Source organism: Larus michahellis, chromosome 4, assembly GCF_964199755.1.
Source record: "Larus michahellis chromosome 4, bLarMic1.1, whole genome shotgun sequence".
Taxonomy (NCBI): domain Eukaryota; kingdom Metazoa; phylum Chordata; class Aves; order Charadriiformes; family Laridae; genus Larus; species Larus michahellis.
The window spans coordinates 31936420-31958867 of record NC_133899.1 but is presented as its reverse complement, the minus strand read 5'-3'; the positions used below and the strand labels follow the sequence as shown (position 1 = coordinate 31958867).

Genomic DNA, 22448 nt, shown 5'->3' with positions numbered 1-22448 from the left:
CTGCTTCATACCCCCGTGTGCAAAGGGAGTTCCCCATTCACCCCTTTTATTCTTGTTTCTGACAGAAACCTCGTGTTTGTCCTTGGCCTGGCTCGAATCTCCTGCCTTTTGATGATGGGCCATTCCCACAGTAACATTCAAGAAAACAAGCAGTCAGTCATACTCCTGAGTTCCCTTGTTCTCTAATGTACATTTTTCTTCCCTTTTGCATATTACTGCATCCAGTCCTGAGTTTAGTTTGAGCCTTGTGCGTTTGTTATCTCTGGGACACAGCTATTACTGCAAGCAAACCAGTTAAGTGCAGCGTTCCACTGAGAGCTATGGACTATCCATTTTCATAAGCCTTATTTTAGGAAAGAATTGACCAAAAGAATTAGAGGTAGACAGGAACCGTACATAATGGAAAATGATGTGTTTTTTTTTTTAATACCTTATCGAATGTCCTTTATCCAGCATGTTGCCAAGTCACCTATAAATGTCAAATGTACGATAATAAAAACTACCTTTATGGGGTAGTGTGAGCTCAGTCTTCTCAACTACATTTGAGAAAGGCAAAAAATGATCCCAAATTAATCGAATAGGTAAGTAATAGTGCTGTTGCCCCAAGCATATCAGGCTCTCACTGTCAGAGACCCATTCCAGAAATCTGGTGCTAAGAAAATGCTTTCCAACCTACAAAAATTGTGCCCCTTGAGAGGCAGCGTCCGCACGGATAGATCTCAAAGCACTGAGGATTTTAAAGATTATTACTGGTGGCCTACTGCATGTAGAAGTTACAACAGCAAATGCTATTAGTGTTACTGATTGTTTTCAGTTCTCTACCCAGAGAGGTACTATAAGCTTTGTGAGCACTTGGCCCTGTGTGTTTCCAGTCTGGAAGTCAACTCTGTGGATCGACGTTACTCTTACCTTTTGGAATCAAGAAACCACCTCCAAATACCAAAATATTGTCTTATGAGGAGTGGCTGAGTGTTATGAGGGGCAGCTGAGGGAACTGGGATTGTTTAGCCTGGAGAAAAAGAGGCTGAGGGGAGATCTTCTCGCTCTCTACAACTACCTGAAAGGAGGTTGTAGAGAGGTGGGGGTTGGTCTCTTCTCCCAAGTAACAAGCGATAGGACAAGAGGAAATGGCCTCAAGTTGCACGAGGGGAGGTTTAGGATAGATATTAGGAAAAATTTCTACACTGAAAGGGCTATCAAACATTGGAACAGGCTGCCCAGGGAAGTGGTGGAATCACCATCTCTGTAGGTATTTAAAAGATGGGTAGAAGTGATGCTTAGGGACATGGTTTAGTGATGGTTTTGTCAGTGTTACGTTGATAGTTGGACTCAATGATCTTGAAGGTCCCTTCCAACCTAGACAATTCTATGATTCTATGTTATCCCAGTGAGGAAAAATCCCAGTGAAGTCCCCAAGGGTCTAGTGCCCACGTTACTAGAAGGAGACCCAAATTTAAAATGAAACTCTGCATTTTTTTCCTAATGCCCCGGCATAAATAGAAGCAAATAAAGTGCTTTGAATCTGACCCTGAAAGTGCTGACTCATTAGAATTTGTGCTTTAGTACCTTATATTCGCCTCCAAGCCATTCACTGCCCCATTGCAGTAATCTCTGAATACGCATACGACACACCTGCGCACTCTTTCTAGTATTCTGCAAGGGCTTATATTTTAAACCGAGAAGACAAACAATGCTCAAGGGAAGAAGTGTCCCATTTTACAGATGGGGAACTGTGATGCAGACTGGTGCATTTCTAAGTAGCTTTCTCGGGTATTTGCATACTTGTTCAGAACATCTGTGACTCCAGATTTACAAGGCTTTTCAGGACTTTGTACATTGTACAACACCGTTTCCCCACAGTATCTCTCTTCTCTTTGATTCTTCACCTCCCTCAAGAAAATATTTCATGACAGACCTTTGAACGTACAGGGGATGCATTGTGATCATGGGCTAAAATGTACGGGCCCTGTTACAGACCGAGGCTGCCAAACAGGATAGATCAGTGCATGGTGTACTGAGAACGCTTATTTTGAGGTTGCTCATGTCGATGATATTCATGCGATGTTTTGTGAAATTCTTACCACATAGCTTATCATCTCTCATCAGCAGACTTTCCATCTCTCTGCAAGGCTGGTTTTTGCTTCATTATCTCTGAGCATTTCTTACAGGGCGGAGTAAGAGAGTAAAACCCTAGAAGTTATCAGCGATTTGAAGTACAGTGATGAGACATAACAAGACTACTCTTTCCTACCAATTGTTTGTGATGGCAACAACTAAAATCTATTACCAGGATATTAGTATTAGTCTAATTGGGGATAACAGATTTCTCTTTTTGTGGTTCATGTTGCTTTCACTTGAAGATTGCATCATGAGGCCATGCCGCATCCCTGGTGCAAATAGAATATGAGAAGCGCCCTCTCCTGTGGAAAGGTTAATTGTGCAGGGGAAAGAGGGGGTGCTGCGGGATGCAAACCACCCCAGGAAGGACCAGAAGAGATGGAGAGCACTGGTAGGTATCGCATCCTCATCTCTAGACAGTAGTTGCAGAAGGCACGCTGGGAGATCCCGCTTTGGGGATGCTGCCACCTGTATGCTTCCCTGCACACCAAAGAGCTTAAAAATATGATTGCATCTCTTTGATGCAACCCTCCCACCCTTATTTGCTAATTTGGTTTGTGCTGGTTTGAAAATAAGACAGGTATTCCAATCTGCGAGGCAGCTTTGGTGTCATTTCACTCTATAGAGGATGTTTCCTAAAACACTTATTCCACAGCGTGACCTGTAGGATGACAATATGCTCATGAAGAAAAGCTATTAGATTGTGGATGCTTTTGAAAACCTGGTTCTAAGTTAGGTTTCACCACTCACTACCCAACAGAAATTAACCATTGGGTTGTACATGATACCAGGGACTAAATCAGACCAGCTACATGGTCACCAACTGCGGATGAAACTTTTTCACACATAGAGAGTCTGAGTTCATTCATATCTGGTTTTGCCTGTTTTGTATATCTATCCCCTTGAAGCAAAATTTCATGCTGAACATGAAAGCGTTTCCTAGACAGAAATAGACTTTTATAAATGAGTTACGCCAAACAATTACTTAAAAAATGCAGTCTTTAGAAATAACTTAAAATTGATGAATAAACAAACAAATCAGATATTTTGTCTGCAAAAACTAGTTTGGCCAGCTCTATTTCATAGCCAGAAATTTTTCACTTCATGCTTCACAGTCATACTTAAAATAATGAGCAAACCACTTATCTCCCAGGCACGTGTGTCTGAGGCACGTGTAAAAATAGAACCATGTTTTATTTATTCAGTAGCCCACTCTTCTTTAAATTGAATTGTGGAAGTTATACCTGAGTAAATGCTGAGTACAAAAGACAGTAAAATTTTTGCATCTCACCCCCGGTACATCGGTGAGCGACTTACCCGCTCTGAGCCATACATGTGGAGACCTGGCCGTTTAAAAACCAGATTGAGAAGCAGGGCCTAGGTTTGGTTTTGTGCTCTCTCCAGGTCATCTTACAGCTGAAGCTGAGTTGAGGAAGCCGTGGAACAGATCCAAATAGCTGGGCTGAGAGCTGCAGATCTGGTGTGGGCGAACCTTTCTTCACAGCATGAAGCAGTCCCTGCAGGCTCACCGGTACTGTCCCTGCAGGAGGAAAGGATGGAAAGACCCACACAGTCAATCCACCCTTCAGAGCTGCTCCGACCCAAGTAGTGTCCTTTGCTGTGTCTCAAGCAAGTGTCCCAGTGTTGAGACCCTTGCTTTGCCTGTATGGCACAGTCAGATACGGCGTGACAAAACGGATCACATGCTTCAGTTTATCAGATGAGAAACCGTCCACTTATCGGATGGGATAGTTTAACAATGTGGAAATAGCATTTCTTGATGTCCTCACTCAGACTTAAAGCTGCTTTTCCATTTATCCAAAGAAATCAGGATTTGCAGTTTTTCCATGTGGATATGTTGGTTGGTACCTGGCCCCTAATCCCTGTCATGGAATATTTCAGTTTGGAAAGTGCCTCTGGAAATCATCTAGGTCATCTTCAAAGTTGGATCAAGATGTACAGGACCTTGTCACCCCTAAGGATTTTATTTGAGAGTGCATCTGAGCAAAGAAGCTCCAAGGATTTTCATTAAGAGGATGCATAATGTAGTAGTAGTAATTTAGAGCAGCATGTAAATTAGGCAAGGCAAAAGAATTACAAATGTTGCATCAGACCCTGTGAATCCTTATCCCCTACACCTACTGTGCTGGGGTCGTATATTGGTTGCTCTAAAGACACTCATGTTTTATCAGAGGAAAAATATCAGAGAGAATTCAAAATTCACTGAGTTGAATATCTAATTTGCATCCATTTCAAACAGTTGAGAAGTCTGTATCTTTGGTTTCTTCTAAATTCACTGCTATTTGTCAGAGTTTTACATTTAGACTATGAAAATCCTGAGGTTGGGGCAGTTTTGCCTATACGTCTTCAGAGATTAATCACCAATGCTGTGGCTGACTGGGCTGTTACGAGCACTGCCTGCTGATGATTTTTTTAGTAATGGAAAGTTTGATTTTCAGCAAAGTTACAGATATTCGGCACTTTGCAGATCTGCCCTTGATACCTTAGAGAGTTTGGTCTCTGGTATACATATGAAAATACAAAACCACAGTTTGTTAATTAGCATCACAACAGAATTTCGCATTTTTCCAATAAACAATCTCCTATTCGATTCAGTATTATGTGAATGACTTTTGAGGATACCTTTCCTGGGTAGATGCCAGGGGAGTCATTAAATAATACAAAAATTAAATATGTCATAAATAAAATAACTTGAGGAAATGCCATTTTGGCACAATGCTTCCTTGCAAAAGGGTGTAAGAATAAAGCATAATATGCAGAAATACCTATTACAATTTTAAAAAACCCAAACAAGTATTGTATTTACATTAAAATTGGCTAATGTTGGTTCAATTCAGAAATGTCAACAGTAATGACAATTTAAAAATATCACAGAAATACAACATTACAGATGAAGCAGAACGACGCTGTGAAACACTTTACAAACTCGTACTCAAATAAACGGTCACGATCTTTGTCTGTTTTACTTTGATCACATGAAAATAGGAAGAAGCTGCTTAGATAAATCTCGCCGTATTTGTATCATTCATATTTTTGAACTTCTGGTTTGAAGGCACAGGAAACTACCATCAATAATTTATTCATAGCAAAAGTAGCAGCATCAACAACGAAATGGGCCCCAGCATAGTTCCATGTGTGCAGCACCAGTGTGTCCAAGGGAGTTCCCATCTATGGGGAGAAGGGACTGTGTCCTCCTCCATCTTATGGGGAGAAGGGACTGTGTTCTCCTCTATCTATGGGGAGAAGGGACTGTGTTCTCCACGCTGCCAGCCCTTCCTTGTTGGTAAGAAACTTAAGACTTGTACAGACTCCTACGCACTAAAAGGTGGATCTGTACCAAAAGGGAAGTGTTAGCTTAGCCAGAAATGGAATACAAGTTCAACAAACATTTGGAGATGGTGTAAAACCAGTCCGTGACACCCCTCAGATAGGTAGAGATTTTCTATATACTTCAGTGCACTCCAGATTTAACTGCAAAACAAGTAAAATCTATTAATTGTAAAATATCAGGCATTAGAATTGTACATTTTAAGAATTTCAGGACAGTGCAGGATCTTGACTAATACAGTGGAAGTACTGTTGGTCTGTGTTATCAGGCCACTGTTGTACCCTCTAATTCTCCCCAGAATGTGCAAGGTAGATAAAGCTGCATACCGAAGGAACATTTTCAAGGCTCTTGTTGAAAGACTTCCTCGTTTTTAATATTTTCCACTGGTTAACCACAAACATTAACAACAGAGTATGTGTATGAGAACCTGAACATGTGCCCTCTCAAGAACTAAAAATTTCAACCATAAGAATAGGCTCTACATTGTTCTCCTCAGCCGGCACTTTTTTTTTGTCCAGCTCAGAAGATAAAACTGGTTCTGAATTCGTATGAGGAAAAGAGCTAGTCCAAAAACTAAGCATTTAAGATTTCAATTTGAGTCAAAGTAAATTACTTAGTTTATTCCACATGTCCTTAGCAAAGCAATATTTTCACCCATGATACTGGTGGGCAAACTTTGTTGTAGGAGACAAACAGAAATAAGAAGTATCGTTCCCGTAGCATCCTCAGGGAGTTGCTGGCCCATGCACTGTGGCAAAACTTCCTACGGATGTCAGCATGTAAATACTTGTGTGCTGCAGTCTGCAGCCTGCAGCTGTGTTGTGAGCTTCTTATTTCTGTCAGCAGCTAGCTGCTAGCTGCCACCTTCTTGGTCTTTGCCACTACTACAGGTCTTTTGAATGTCACATGAATCTGGTATTTCTTTGCTGTCTTCTCTTAGCCCTCTTTCCTGTGATCCTTTTGACATTTTCAATTTTATGCTGTCAGTCTTGTGATTAATGGATGAATTCAGCCTGGATGAGTTCAATCTCCATCTTCTCAGAGTTCTAGAAAAATCTTTTCTGACATTTTCACTAACCAGCACGTAGATGATTGGATCGGCAACGCTGTTTGCAGTGGCTAAACACAGAAACACTGTAAAAACTGAATATACATCTTTTTCAAATGGACATGAGCAATTTTGATGAAATATATAGTATATGGATCTTATTAAGAGTACCACATGGTAGGGAGCAAAGCACATCAGGAAAATGACAATAATGGCGATAGCCAGATATTTCACTTTGGCTTTTTGGCGACCAGTCAAGCTGCTGCTTGTCTTTGTGCTTTGGAAAATTTTGTAGTTTGTGAAAATGAGGACTGTAAAAGGTACGGCAAATCCGAACAGGAACCTAGCAAAGCCGAAAGAAGCTAATTTTATGTCAAGGGGCAAAGTCTCAAAGCATGTCGTCTCATTCTTATGTCCATCTGCCATGTAAAATACCGGAGTGTGGATTATTGCAACCACAGCAAAGAGAAAACACACTATTATGATTGCCATTTTCTGTCCTCTTCTTCCCCTTGATTCCAGAGCATACACCAGTGCCACGTAACGATCCACAGAAATGCAGCACAAAAGCAGAATGCTGATGTATATGTTGCAGAAAAAGATGAATCCTGTTATTTTGCAAGCACGTTCACCCATTTTCCACTGGTGCTCATTTTGCACATAGATAATCCAGAGAGGCAAAGTACTTAAATACATCAGCTCACACAATGATAAACTGAAAATGTAGATGGCAATTACTTTATTCCTTTGGATTTGTACAAATGTAAGCAGGGAAGTTAAGCAATTTGCTGGAAGGCCTATGGCAAAAACAATGCTGTAAACAGCAACCAGAAGTGTCTTGCTGTCGTTGTAGGGAATTCCTTTGCAAGTGGAGCTATCACTTGTGTCTGTAAAATTTTCCATTATTCTTTTTCCAGCTGCTGTTTCCTGAGAATCAGAAGACAAGGTGGAAAGTTAGCATTTGCATCACTTAAAAATGTGCCAATAAAGGTTATGGCCCCATAGGTGCCAACAGGACATGTCAGGGGAGCAAGTGGGATGCTTGTCTTGCGGAAGCATCTAAGACAGGCAAGTTTTCCAAGATCTCCTCTAGTGTCCCCTGGGAGCCAGGTCTGATTTGCTTCCAGGAAAAAGTGCCTTTCTTCACAAGGAATTTCTTGACTACAGCATGCCTATTCATTAAAACAGGGTATTGGGGACTGTCCCTAAACCAGGCTGCCTCATAAATAGGACAGAGCATCCGATCAATTACTAAAGTCACTTCCCGGAGGAAACTGATGGCATTAGTCTTCTGGTGTTTTTTTTTTTTTCAGGCTGAGTAACCAAAAATGCAAACAGTAGAGAATTCAGAGGCATGCAAACAGTAGAGGTTTCAGAGGCAGACTTCCAAAAGAAGCTATCATAGTCGGTCAGATGGGGGAACCGTCTGAAGTGGGTGGTGGTAGTTGTTGTGTCAGAGGCTACCCAGCATACAGGAACCAGAATCTGGCCACTGGTGTGTACCTCCACACTGTATTACAACCTAGTGGTTCAGATCTAGCTAATTCATACTTCCCTCCTCTTAAAGAATGGCTGCAGCTGAAGAACATAAACTTGTAATACTACGTAACACCCACCATAGTAAGCCAATGAAACAGCTTACCGCATCTGTTTGATGCCTCTGTGAAACAAAAGGAAATAAAGGCAGTTAGAGGAAATAAACAAGACCAAAGAGAAGAATATACACACATTTAAGAAATGGAAGTGAAGAAAATTAATGCTCTTTAACAGGTATGGTTACAAAAAAGTCCACCTTTCCAAGACAACCATGGGCAAGAGCAGACATGGCATTTGGTTAGTGTTAAGTGGTGCTAGAAGAAGCATTTCTTGCAAAGTCACATGATGATTTCCATGCAGAAGACTTCTCCAAGTGAAGAGAGGAATACGGAGGTGAGTGCCCTTAAAAACTGTACTTTGCTGTATTTATGAGTGAAGGTGTCCACTATATAACATCCTTGATAAAAAAAATGTCTTGTCTGGCCTAATATTTTGGGCACTCTCTTACAGGTTGGACACCTGCTCCAGGGAACAGTCAGCTAACTCCAAAAGGAAGAGACATGTTGACAGAGATTGAGTCCCTTCAGACAGAGGAGGGGCATGAGCTTTCTTGGACCACACTGTGTATGAAGAATTTCTTTAACCCTGAGTTCAGACAGGGGAGAAGTTAGCTTTTAGCAGCCTCAGAACATTTATTTGTTGCTTATTTGGGCCCATCTCAAGCAGACCAAGGGGAAGTAGTCTGCTCCTGGTGCTATGGGATTGTCTTCTGCATTTCTGGAAGGGTGGACAAGCTGGTGGGGACTTTTCTTCCCCTCCACGTGGGCAAGAGTAGTCCCTGGGGTGGTGTAAGCAGCTCCACCCTGAATGCCTAACAGAGCACCTACCATGCAAGATCCCTAGAGCTTGCAGGGCAATCAGGTCCCCTGACTGAGTTTAGTTACCAGATGATGGGAACGGTATGAGAAACTGGACAGGGGTTGCCTTAGCCTGCGAGACCCTCACAGCAGTGTGGTGCTAGCCATAGCCATAAAAACCAAGAGACGTTCTTCCAGCCCATGCCAAGAGGCCTTCATCTCCAGCAGGTACCCCAACAGAGTCAGAGCCCACTCAACGACAGCAGCTTCTGAGTGATGACGTCCTGGCAAGTGAGCAGGTAGGGCAGAGGCAGCAGTACCTGCCATCCCCATCCCTGGCGTCAGCCTAAGCTGTTCCCTGGGCTAAGGACGTTTGGAACGGGCCTCCACAGAGGAACTGAGAAAATGTTCTATGTGTGTAAGAAGTACACCGGAGGGTGTGACTGCACTCTGCGACTACCTTCCTCTTCCCCCTGCGGCAAACCATGCTCTGCTCGCATGCTGACATGTTGATGAGGGTTATCAGGCAGTGGTCGCCGCACTAGTTGGGCCAAAGCGTCTTGCCAGAGGGCCACGTCCCTCCACATCTGAGAATAGGACTATCTGGAGTCCAGTGGGTATGTTCAAGGGGAATCTGAAGTTTCCTTTAGTTTCAAATATCCCATCTTAAGAACGACTGGAGAAGAGGATCCTCACTGCTGTGTGGGGGGAAGACAGCACGGTACTCAGAAGGGCTGCCACAAGGTTTCTGCGTGAGACGGTGCGAAGTTACTTCCTTTCTTTCCTAGCAGTGAAAGTGTACTGGTAAATGGTGTTAACTTAGAAAAAGGATGGTAGTGATAAGGGTTGGTGGTGACTTGAGCTTTTTTGCTGCCTCTGGGCATCTGCCACCCTTGGTGGATGAGGAGGGGTCTTCTCTGGGCCACCTACTGAATCGCTGTGCAGAGGGGATAAAAATGGTGCTTGGTTTCGGGGTCAGCAGCAGTTCTCTGCCCAGACCTCACCTGGGACGTGGCATACGAGAGCTTGTCCTCGACTTGGACTCAACTGACCAATGTGGGGGCTGCTGTTCATCTTGGAGACCTCCCCTTCTGAGGTGAAGCACAGCAGGTGAATACAGTTCGCGTGTGAGGGACACGGCAGCGGCTGAGGCGGGGATGCAGCACAGTCACACGCCATCTTGATTACTCAGCGGCTGTCTACCCCTCACACCTTAGCAAAAAAACCTTCAAGAGTTGTTGAAGGCGCGCTCTCCTCCCCTCCCCCTGGGCTTTGCATACTTCTCTTGACCCTGTGTTTGTCTGAATATTCTCCTTTCTGCACTGCCTGCACCTGCTGTTTGTCACTCGCGTGAAGGTGATGCTCCCCCCAGACCTACCTGTCTCACCAGCAAACAGCCGGCGATGGTGCGGGGCAGGAAGGAAGTGGTAGAAGAGTTATTCCATAGACACGTGGTTCCCAGTGTTTCTTTCTCTTGCCTCCTTCCCTTGCCTCCTCCCTTCCTGCTCTGTTCCAAGTCTCCTTCCCACCCTTGGCACCCAGGAGCGAGCCTCGGGAAGGGGATGCCTGTGACTTTTTAAGCTGCTCCCACAGGGCATACTTTTTTTTCTTGGTTTTTGGCGTACGGCCTAAGCCACAGGGCTGAAGCTGAGCTGAAGAGTCCTTCGGCCCTAAATAACTGTCAACTGCCAAGCACAAAGCCTCAACTGGCAAAGTGCAGCCATAGACAGGAATTCACACTTGTAGAGAAAAAATATGTGCTGAATGCCTCTCCTGAAGGTCTGACCTGTCATCTCAGGAGCCTGGATCCTGCTCAGCAGTAACGCTCTGTGTCTCAGCCCCATATCGGGAAGGAGGAGAGGAGGACATCCATTTGGTCCCCTCCCTCACCTTCTCCTGGCTCTCTGCCATGTCCAGGGAAGAGTCTTCTGGCCCTGGCCACTGCATCCAGCCCCAGTTCTGAGCTTCGCTTGTCTCTGCTCAGCAATCCAGGCCTGCGAAGGGGTTTCCTCCTTAAACCGAGGATCAGAAAGCATCACTCAGCAGACAATTTATGAAATTTCCCCCTGTGACATTGCTCCTCTGCAACTGAATGCACATTTTCATCCTCGTGTCAGGCCATTAGAGTTTGCTGTTTTGATACTTGGCTCAAGCCCAGAAGATTCCCAGCGCTGTTGTCTTCTGTGGTGGCTGGGCTGTGATGGATGTATCCCCACATCTCTCGAATGTAGCATTCATAACGGTACTGCTTCACCTAAAGAGGCAGCTGGTCACCTGCGAGCACTTTGTTGTTGTTGTCCCGCACTGGTGCAGGACTGGAGCAGGCTAACCCGCATCTCAATTCATTCAAAGTGAGATTTCCATTATCAATCTCATTCTTATTCTCAATTTGAAATTATTCATTCAAATAAAAAAAAATAAATAATTACTCAGCTGAAAAAAAAACCATACACCATTTCAGGGCTAGTTTTCTGCTAATATTTGTGATGAGCAATTTTAGTGATGGAAACATCAGTTTGAACAGCAGAACTTAAGAGATTTATCCCATCCAGCAATTTTCAAGCATTTATATAAAGGGTCAAATGTAGCTGTGATGCCAAGGGTAAGCGATATCCAAGAACGTGTTTGTGAGAGACAAGCTGTTTCAATGCATTAGGTTTCTTCACTGTCCTTTTCAGTTGAGCAAAGCCCATCCAAAGTAGCTGTTCTCAAGTTTCTGTGACCTATCCTGTTCTGCTAGGGCTCACCAATTGTTACTAGGTGCTACATCGGGTCCTGGCCATGTTTGGCATCAACAGCTTTACGTATATTTAGCAGCCCTCAGAGGCTTCTTGCTGCGTGAGACTCACTGCACACAAGAAACCGCAGTCAGCACATACATGTTTCTCACCTTCAAGACGTGCAAAACATCTCGTCTTCCACGTAAGCACCTGCGCACAAATCACTGGAGGATGGGGCAACCCAGTAAGGAAGATTTGCTATGTTCCTGCTCTGTATTTACACTCTTCCCTGGCCATCTGCCCTTGGCCTAGGTTATAGCCACAATATTGGGGTAGGCAGGCCTGACATTTCTAATCTCGTTGTGTTATGTTCACACTGTTAGATGAATAGATAATTACATTTCTTACTCCTAAAATAGAGTGCCTACATGCTCTTATATATTGAAACCTTATGGTGAGAAAACCCTGGAAAAGGGCAGGGCACCTGGAGATGCCCAAGTAAAAAGGATTGTGGATGGAAGAGGCATGATGGATGTGAAATGCCATTTTTTGAAGTGTCGTGAGAAAGCAGCAGAAGTGTCTTGCTGCAGACCCACCGAGCAGGGCTGTGAAATGAGATCGAGCTTGCCCTTTCCTCACCTTCTCTTTGATCCAGCACACCTTGCATTCCTTATGGCACGTGGCCCGTATTGACCAGGAGGTGCTCTTTCTCAGGCTTTCCTCGAAAGTGGCAGCTTTCAAATACCACACTGGTGTCTGGTCTAGAAATCAAATCTTCCATTTTGTGGACAGGTGCCAAAGCACTGCTTTGTTATGCAGGAGAGCCTGTGCTATCGTCACCTGTCCTCTGTCCTACCCAGCATCAGGGAGCATTGAACTACAGGCACCTACAGAGGTGCCCTATGCATTTCACAGGAGGTGAAAGCATGAACCCAGGGTGCTATGAGGATGTGGTTTCATGTCACAGCCACACCAGAATAACAGCCTGGTTGTCACCTTTTTTGTTTTGTCTCTGCCCTGTCACTGGCAGGGTTACCCAACTCTGCAGTGAATGTGCACGGAGTGGTAAGCTAGCAGAAAACTTGTACCCCTTTTCTATCTGGGGCAGTTGTCCACCAGTTGACCTTTCTGAAGTGGCTCAGCAGGGTCAAAGCAGCACCGGGGAATTAGTAGTACGTAGCACTTGGAGTGCTACTTGGGCTGGAGCAGCGAGAGGCAGGTGGAGGTAGGAGTTGTATGGAGAGCAGCTTGGCCGTAGTGTGAGCTGCACCCTCCATCGGTCTCCAGAGCCACTGCCAATCTCTGCTGACTGTTTAGGGGTTTTTGCAACTGAGTTGCCCAACCAGGCACCTTCTCCATGGGCGCTGTGAGTGCTAAGCAGAGCGCTTTGGGTAAGCAGTGCATCTGTCCACGTGGAGATGGACAGCAGCTCTAAGCACGTCATTCTCTTCAGTTCTTTTGCCTTGAAGAAGCCACTGCTAAGCCCTGAAAAGCATGTGGACTTTTGTGAGCCTGTCGGCTTAGAGGTTATTGCTTCAGGGTGAATGTTAAGTTCTTCACTGGAGTCTGGTCTCTGAATGAAGCAGACAAGGGGCCTGAGAGGTGCAGAGACTTGACTGGGGGCTCTGGCTGCTCATTCAGGCCAGTTGCTTTAATATTTGGTCTTCCCTCAAGAGACTGAGGTGTTTTTGCTAACACTGAGGTGTGAAGAGGGAAGTGAAAACAAGGGGGGAAGCAAAAGGCTTTATTTTGATTTTTTTGTTGTTTTATTTGTCTATGAGCTACTCGTGTAAAACTGTTTCAATTTCCAACAGAGAAGTTGGAGTGATAAAAACAACCCCTGTTAGGAAAGGTAAAAAAGAAAATTGCAGACACAGTTACAAGGAAGAGAGGCAGAAGTCAAAAACAGCACAATAGTTGAACAAATCACTGATTGAAAGTCTTTGGATTAATTCACCTGAGATACAGAGGGACAGAGGGGAAAAAAGACACAGTGAAATCTGTAACGTGAGTACAATTTTAGATCAGCAGAGCACATTATTTATGTATTTTTCATTTTCTAATAATTTTCTGATCATCCTTCCATGCCAGGAATTATTATTATTAGAGCTGAAAATTTTGAGGAGTTTATGTGGGTATTAAGAATAATTAAAATAAGTGACCATTATAACGGCTAAGATAAAACCAAACCATTCCTTCACATCTTCCTTCCTGTCCCCTATATTTAGAAAGGTTAACAACCTGCATGTTTTAAAGCTTAAATCAACCTTCAATGAAACAGGACCCGAGTTTCTCCTGAGGGGTTCTGTGTGCTTTCCGTAGTAGCCTGTAGTACTGTAGCTGTTTGACACAAGAGTACTAACAAGACGTCAGTCTGACCACTCAAATCGAGTGTCATCAGTTCCCAGATGTGACAGATATGCCACCTACAATACACCAGCGATGTCACTCCTCTTCTGAACCCGGGCTTCTCTTTCTCATGCAGAACCTACATTACCTGTCTGTAAACTTTACGAACTGTTAAACTTTCTAGCCTCTAGCTTTTGTGTCTGTTAACTTTAATAGAAAGTAAGAATTTGCTCTGCTGTTCTTGAAAGTAAGAAAAATATTTGTGGTATCTTTGTGGATAAAAATAGATTATGACCCATTAGATGAGCAAGTCAGTGAACTGGTTTATTTTTGGGGGTTTCTTTTCCATTAGTAATAAACAAATTAGTAGATGAAGTCACTCTTATAAGAAAGTCTCAGCATAAAAAGGAAAAGCAGGAATGGATCCACTTAGTTACCCAGGAGACCCATCATTTTTACTGATACACACAAGATAGTGGGATTTGAAACTATATAGTTTTAAGTTTGAATATAATATAGTATAATATAATAATATAGAATTTTGAAACGATATCATTTCAAAGCTCTGTAGAGAAAAAAGGGCATTTTAAAGCTACAGGAATCCAGCCTGAGCAGAACTCCATCTGAAATATCTGCCTCCATCCTAGCTTGACCGTATGGAAACCACTGATGGGATTTGTATGCAGAGACAAACGCCGTACGAAGTGGCTTTAATGCCTAGTCAGGAAAGTAATCTCCACATGTTTTGGTCATGAAGTGTAGTCATCTGAAGTTAAGGTAGGTTTTTTTTGCTAGAAGCAACCTCTTCTGCATCAGTGGTTACACTGATCTCCAACTGCGAGACATGGGACAGAGAGCACTGTAGTGAAAGCAGATAATCACCCTGTTGACTAGCGCTGGTTAAAACAAGTGATGGAGCATTTGTAGGCTGAAGATAGCTGCTGTGAGGAAGCAGCAGGACCCTGGGGTTAGTTATACAGCCTCAATATTTAACTCTATACTGCTGATATAAGCAATCTTATTAAAAAAAGAAGATTTTTGTCAGAAGAGAGAAGATATTCATCATTTGCTGTTCAGGAGGGGAGCTCAGCAATCATTTTTCATGAGAAGAAGACGTTTGCTTTGTTGCGTGACACACTGCTCATAGATGTGAACTCTCAGCAACTAGAGATTTTAAATACCTGTGTGTGGGCATTTACGTAGATCCACACATGTACTTCCCCCTTCCCACAATCTACAACTAAATGTACTATTCTGCTAAAATAAGCAGCTGTGAGTAAACTATCACAAAATTCCGGGTTGAAAAAGGACTCTTAAAATGGTGATCCTTCTATAACCTGGGTGTCTTAGATGCCATGTTACACCACCTGGTGAGGGACTGCAGAGGAGAGAAGAGTGACAGGCAGGTAAGAGAGAAATGTGCAAAGGAAACCTCCTGCTACGGGGTTTAAAACCATCTTATTCAACACATCTAAAGGCAGGTAAAACGACATATGTGTCATACAGAGTAGATAGGGGAAGTTCACAGGTGAAAAACAGACGTCCAAATCCCCCTGTACCACTGGACATTTTTCCCCAGTCTCATGATTCGGAGGTCTTGACTCATGATTTTGGGACTTTTGGACCTGGTAAAGTTTCTCAGTCCTCCCTGAAAGCAACAGAGAGCTGCTGTTGCAAGGGAGATTTACCCCGTGGTATCTACCAGCTTGTCTAGAAAAGGTCTCACAGACAGAGGAATGGCTTCATGGCCAGGCGAGTCATCAGGAACCCCAGAAATGCCATCATAAATTTGAGAGTAAACTATAAAGCCCACCAAGTCAAAAGGCTGAGGAAAGCAAAGGTTTTGGAGCAGTGGCGGTGAAAGTGAACAGCTGAGAGCAGCCCCGAGACTGGTGAGTTTTGTGCTGCTGATTCACACCCTCTTCACACACCTTCATACACGAAACCAGCAGCCACTCGTGCTCAATGCCTCCCTAAAGCTATCACGGCTTGATTGATAGCCTTGGCAGTGGGGGCTATTTAAATAAGGCTTCTGTTACTCAAGTGGCTCATTTGGAAACCTAACTGGCCAGACCTTCTTGCTGCTCGTGTTGGAACTCTGAAGTCTTGGAAGAAGAAAAAGAGAGGGGATTCCCATGCAAAGCTTCTCTGACCTGCCCCGGGGTGCTCCTGGATGTCAAAACACAGCCAAGTGCCATCAGATTTCCCAGTGAGGGCTTACATGTGGATGAATACTGCTCTGGACTCCCAAAAGTGCAGGCTGGGGTATGAGGGAGCAGCTGTTTTAACAAGGAAAGGATGTCTGGCCGTGCCAACACGCTGCTAGAGCTGAGTGTGTCTAAATGACAGGTTTATGGGAAATCTGACTTTGGGTGGCTGATCAAAGAAGTGCCAAGACTTATGTTCAAATACCAAGGTGTGCTCCTAATAAAGAGATGCTCTGTCACCCTCTAGACTTTAGAATGTCCCCAGCAGGTGCTTATGGACACCTTTATCCTTCTTCTGGGCTTCAGTTGCCCAGGCCTTCAAACAGGAGACTCCTGCCAAACCTCTGGCACCTCCAGTTAGAAACACGCTAGGAGCCACAGAAAGGCCTGTATTAGAGTTGTGTTGAACTCAAACTGCCATGACTCAAAATCATCTCTGGGGCAGCAACTGTTCACCCTGTTCACCTGGAGTTGCTGGAGATTTCTGGACTGAGGCCATACACCTTCTCACCCATCAGTGAATGCTGGCAGGTGGCCACATGTGACACCTGGACCAATGCAAAGCCTAAGTCAAGTCCTTTGAGTCTGTGCATGAACAAGTGAAGGACAACCACAGCCATCTTGTGGCTGAGAGAGACTTGTCCCTGCTTGGAGGAGCATCATGTCCAGAGGTGCGAGCATTCAATCTCATCACCTCTCAGGCAGGCACCATCTCAAGGCGATCAGTGTGGGAACAGCATAGCCCTGCCTATGGCTTGTGGTAGCCCTTAGCTGGCTCCCAGAATCTCTGTGGTCCTGGATCCACAAAAGCTTTGGGGGCCTCATGCTCTATTGCTGCCACACATGAACAGAGCAATATTGCTGTATCAGAGTTGGGTAGAAGCCATCTGTTGTAGTGACCATGCAGTTATCCTACCTTATGGTCAGCCTCTTTGCTTGTTTGTAAGTTGGCTGTGGATAGGGGTTGGCCAATGGCTCTGTTTGTTTCCCTACATTGGTTTGTTTTTATTAATGGCCAAGGGCCATGTCTGGCCACAGCTTGGTTCTGGGTGTTGTTGACCTGCCACTGCTGAGCCCTGCCCAGGCTCTGTTCTCCGTTGGTGACCTGGTTGCATCCTGCCAGCCTGTCATCACCTGGGTCTGTCTTTCCCTATATGTCGTCTCTGCATTGCCATGGGTTGTTCCTACCTTGCACCATACTGCTGCTGCTTTCCCTGCCTCTGTCCCGAGTCAGTCAGTGGTTTGAAAACCACTGGTTGTCCCAGGAGATCCACAAACGGTAACTCATACCTCTTTTGTTGCTCAAGTTCCCATGGAAGCCAGAGGATGCTGGCTCAGGGAACAAGGGTCCAGGCAGGACTGCCACCAGGCAGTGACACTTGCAGAGGATATTTATTCATAACAAAACACCTCTCCGGATCAGACTCCCAAATTCACAAGCTTCCCCCTCTTCCTGCACTGACACCTCCATTGCAATAGCGACAGTCACAGGGATCACAGGCGTTTCCTACACCCCCAAAATATGGTTTCCCTCTCATCCCTCTGAAATCCCCCAGTCAGAGTGTGGCTTTGCTGTACTGAAAAGAGTGACCGTAGACAGGATGGCCGCTCTCTGCTAATAGTGGGAAAATGCAAAGATGGTGTTGAGCTTTGACCTTGTGACAGTACATTAACTCCCTCCCACAGGGGGCTTACTGGTCTTGGCCCTGCCCTTGTGGGTCTGTACAGGAGCTGCTGTGACATGGGAGCTGCACTGCTGCTGGTAGCATCATCTACCCCAGTAATAAAGAGGTTGCTGGGGAAAAACAGAGCAAAAAGATGCCCAAAATAATTTTGTGACCTGCCAGACTTGGGCTCACTGACATATTGCTTGTCACTGTCTAGCTAATTTCCCCTCAAAATTGTTTTACTTTTGTCTAAAGTGAACCTGTCTTAGAAGGTGGGGTCTGCAAATCCTTGTGAAAACCACAGTGCCTTCTGTACTTGAAACCATCGTATTTTTAGCAGAGCAGTTAAAGATGGTATTTACGAGTGCTCTGAACTCAGACACCACTATTTCCCTCTTTTCCGTTTACCATGAAACTCAATTTCTCTGTTCCTTCTTGACCCATGATTCACTCTCAACTAGTTGGAGAACTACCATTTTCCTTTTTTGCCATCTAGGTCACCTCCTATAGCTAGCTAGCTCATGTACCAGCAACAGGGTTTTCCCCTTAAGATCTTAGTTAAACCAGCAAAAACTGTGACGCTCAAAGATTCCTCTATGCACCTACACGTGTCTCTGACGTCTCTGTAAGCCCACTCGTGTCTGCTAAATCTCCTGTAGTGTCTTGTCCAAATCCTCAGCTGCAATCTCTTCTGGCTGTTTGCACATCTACCACAATGAGCAGCTCATTCTTGCTTGAGACCTTTAGAGCCCACAAGGGAAGATATTGATGTAAAAATCCCAGCTACCAGATATTCCCCAAAGCGTCCTTCTTTAGGGACATCAAAATCATTCATTGTTTACAGTAGACCCTGTTCTGAATTTCCCACTTCTCTCAGACCTTTTATTCTAGTCAGGCCCTGCTCTCCTGCACCCTGATACGATCTGCTTAATTTTCCAGGTCCAAGACTCAACGCTGGATCCTTTGTGTTTACAGACTTGAGGTGGGATATTTCATCCTTGGAGAATGTTTCTGTCGCATGCTGTGCTCTATCAACAGCAGCAGCCGGGTCTGAACCTTAGATGTGTTTGGTAGTGTGTATCTACACTAAATACCCTGCTTTAAAAATACCCTGCATTCATGAAAGGAAATAAGATCAAAGTAGCAGTAGTCTAAGAAACAGATTCTATCAAGCCTGACGTGCTCTACAGAAAGCAGCAGTAGACATGATGGGGTTTCTGCCAGTAATGGTGGGATCCTCGACTGTCTCCTTCTTCACTGCTCCGTTATAGCTCCAGCATAGGAGGCAGGTCTAAGCAAAAATAGTGTTCCCCCATATACACTGGCCCCAAAACGGTTCAGTTTAAAGCAGTAATTTTCAAACACCTCACTCAGGAGGCAATAAAGTATGGCAGAGAGGTGTAGGAAGGTGTCCCGTCTGCTGAACCCTGCCAGGCCTGTCCTGGCTCTGTGCGTGAGACCTGCAGCGCAACCCTGGAGCCAGAAACAGTTGGAGATACCCAGATGTTTTTGGACAGGCATCTGCGTCTGTGCAGGGAGGAAAAAGGGGTAAAAGGAGAAAAAAAACACTGAGCTGCTCATTGCTAATTACAGCCCATGGCACACTGAGAACACAAAATGAATACCAAGGAAAGGCAAGCAAAACCTGAGCTTGTGCTGAGCTCAGGCCAGAAGTGCAGGCACTAAGTCACGGAGAGCAGGCACGGAAACCTGTCCTTGTGTTGTCTGGCGCAGCAGTTGGTGCAGCCGCCACTCCAGCCACGTTCCTGTTGCACTGGGACCACAACCGCTAATGTGAGCAGTGGCATGACCCTCCTCGTAACTGCAGCGATACTGCTCTCCGCTTCCCCACTCCCAGCTCTTGCCACTGACTTACACGCACTTTTGTAGCCTGTTGTATACAAGAATAAAGGAACCTGGCTGGGAGCGCAAAATCATTCTGCATAAAGCTGTGAAATTTCCATTTCAGCTCCAAAGTGGGGCTGAGCTTTGTCAGGGCAGCCTGAGATAGTTGAAACGCTGCCTTGAGGCACTTCTATTTTGACAGCAATGCTATTTGTGTGATCATGATGGGGCTAGAAAATCAATGTCTCCCCGAAAGGCATGGGAAATGCTGAACCTGAAAGAGCCGTCTGCAGTTTCAGGCAGAAATATGTACAGAGGGTGTGCTGAATTCATACTGTGAGTATTTGTTTAAATGTAGTGTCTCGTCCAAGAACTGTGGAAAAGTCCTCAGCAGAAAATCAGCCTTGCCCATTGAGTACTCAAGAGCAGAATAAGTGGGGGTTTTCTTCTTCTTCTTTTTTTTTTTTTCTTTTGTTTTCTTTTTTCCCCCCAAATAAGGTTACTAGAAGTTAAGAAACTGCTGGATTAGAGGCAGCAGCTGATCTAAACGGGATTATGGGAAGGGCAGGTTAAAACTAAGCCCAGATGCTCCTTGGTCTTAGTCAGAGTAGCAAACTTTATGTTAAAATTTCCAGAGAAGCCAGTAGCTATAATCTGTAGTGCTTTCTATTGCAACAGAAACACTAACAAATGGGGGAGGTAACAGGGAGAAGAAAACCAACCAAGAAGACCCTCTGAGAAACTGAATTCAGGAAGCAATTCAGTTTGATTAAGTTAACAGGCCAGCCCAGATCTAACAGGATGTTTACCCTTTGCTAAATCTTATTTGGCGTAGGAAAGATCCTCTCCGATCTCAGAATCTCTCAAAGCAGAAATAGGATCCTTTAAAGTCTCAAAGGATGGAACCCAAACTGATTCATTCTGCCCGTCTACCAGCGTCATGCAATTGCTGTTACCGAGCTATGACTTTGTGGTCTCCTTGAGGCTGCAGCTACTACGCAAAATAACGGCTACGCTAAATGCAAAGGAGTGTCAGCTTTCATAGCTTTCATTTAAATGCAAGGTCTTTGGTTTGCTGAATAGAGCATTAAGCACGGTCCCAGTGTTTTTGAAGTGTCAGAGAAACAAGCCAACTCCCAAAATATTTGACAAAAAAAAAAATGAAAAAAAATCTTAACTCAGTCCCCACATTTCTGAGTGCCAGAGATTAGCAGTACTGGGTGAATAAAAGATGGAGAAAAAGAAGAAATGTATAGACCAGCAAGTAAACATCACAATAAAATGCTTGTCTTGCTTTTCCAGCAAAGTGATGATGAGAGGGAAGGCTGCATGTGAATTCTCCTTGTAGTCCACCAAAGGAAGCCCAGCATTCATGTTTCTAATATAATTCTGTATTCATGCCTCATGCTCTGCAGTGACAGTTAAATCTAACCTCACCGCAACCTGTATCCCGCCAAAATCCTTCAAGCTTAATTATTGTCTATGTCTGACTGGAACTAAATTTTTTTTTGTAAGAGAGAAATACGTTTTTTATAGGAAAGGGAATTTGTAAGGAAGAAAAGTAGCAAAGACTCCATCAGCTGCAATAAACTAATCAATACAGACCCAACAACACTTCATGTTTGTTATATCAATCACAAGGAGATGTACGGTGAAACATCAACAGAGTCTGCATTTCTGACGCACAAATGCACACCGTGGAGAAGCAGTAATCAAAGCAGAGCAAAGCGAAATACTGCTAAGTAAAAGTAATGCCTTGCCTCAGGGACAGAAATCACTTACTTCTTTTTTCCTCTGGCTTTTGCAAAGGAGACGGTGAAGTGCTCCAACTCGTGCGGTACTGACAGGCTGCTCTGTGAAGACTTCAGGAAGTTGCTAACGACACCACGTACACTCATAAGTGGCGTGAGCTAAAAGAAAGTAGATTGCTCATGACTTCACCAGGCTCCCGAAGCGTGTCACTTGTAGTCAGGCACACACTTATAGAAAGGAGGGTGACTGGAATACCCCAGCCTTGAAAATCTTAGTTCTGTCATCACTTGAGAAAGTCATTGTAAAAAGACATCTATGGCACGGAATATCCGTGGGGAAGATCCATTCCTGAAAATATACTGAAAGAGTGAGAAAAGGCAGAAGAAACTATTTAGTAGTTACTGTAAGTAGAGGATAATCAGAAAGGGGAAAAACCAAATGGTCAGGATGAGAAAATGTGTAATTAGCAGGAAGACAGAAGGAATGAAGAGCATTGTGGGGGCAGCTGATGGGTCTGTGTGTAAGTGCAGCCCAGGGACTGAGGGCTATAACATTTTTACTGAGTAGAGCGCGCAGGATATCAGAGTTTCAGGAACATTGCTGCGAAGTCAAAGGTTTCAAAAAATCTTCTGAAACAGTCTGTCCTCATTGCTGTCCCCTGTATTGCTTTCAGAAATGAAATAGTGCCCACACACAGCACCACTCTTGCACAGTGGACCGGAGATCAGCCGTGCATGGCTGCTGCCTTTCACAAGTCAGTGATGCAGCAACCACGGTGGCATTTTAGGAGGTGGCCATGCTTCCTGCCCCCTGTGCCAAACCAGGCAGCACAGCCCAGTTTGGGAGACTTTAGGCTGTTGCTGTTTGACACCAGCCTCCAATTAATCTATCCTTCTTGCTCCGCCAAGCCTTATGAGGAGCGGCTAGGGGCCCAGTTCCCCAGTTGTTGTTTAGCCTGGAGAAAAGGAGGCTGAGGGGAGACCTTCTCACTCTCTACAAC

At 44.5% G+C, this 22448-nt stretch overlaps 1 protein-coding gene across 1 annotated transcript; it reads right to left on the bottom strand.

Annotated features, from left to right (window-relative positions):
- Nucleotides 1–5608: 5608 nt before the first annotated feature.
- GPR132 (G protein-coupled receptor 132) lies at nt 5609–21561 on the bottom strand. Its single transcript, XM_074586937.1, has 2 exons — nt 21479–21561; nt 5609–7442 (listed from the first exon to the last, which is right to left on the bottom strand). Exon 2 carries the CDS (start codon nt 7416–7418, stop codon nt 6321–6323), a length of 1098 nt encoding a protein of 365 aa, XP_074443038.1. The 5' UTR covers nt 7419–7442; nt 21479–21561; the 3' UTR covers nt 5609–6320.
- Nucleotides 21562–22448: the final 887 nt, after the last annotated feature.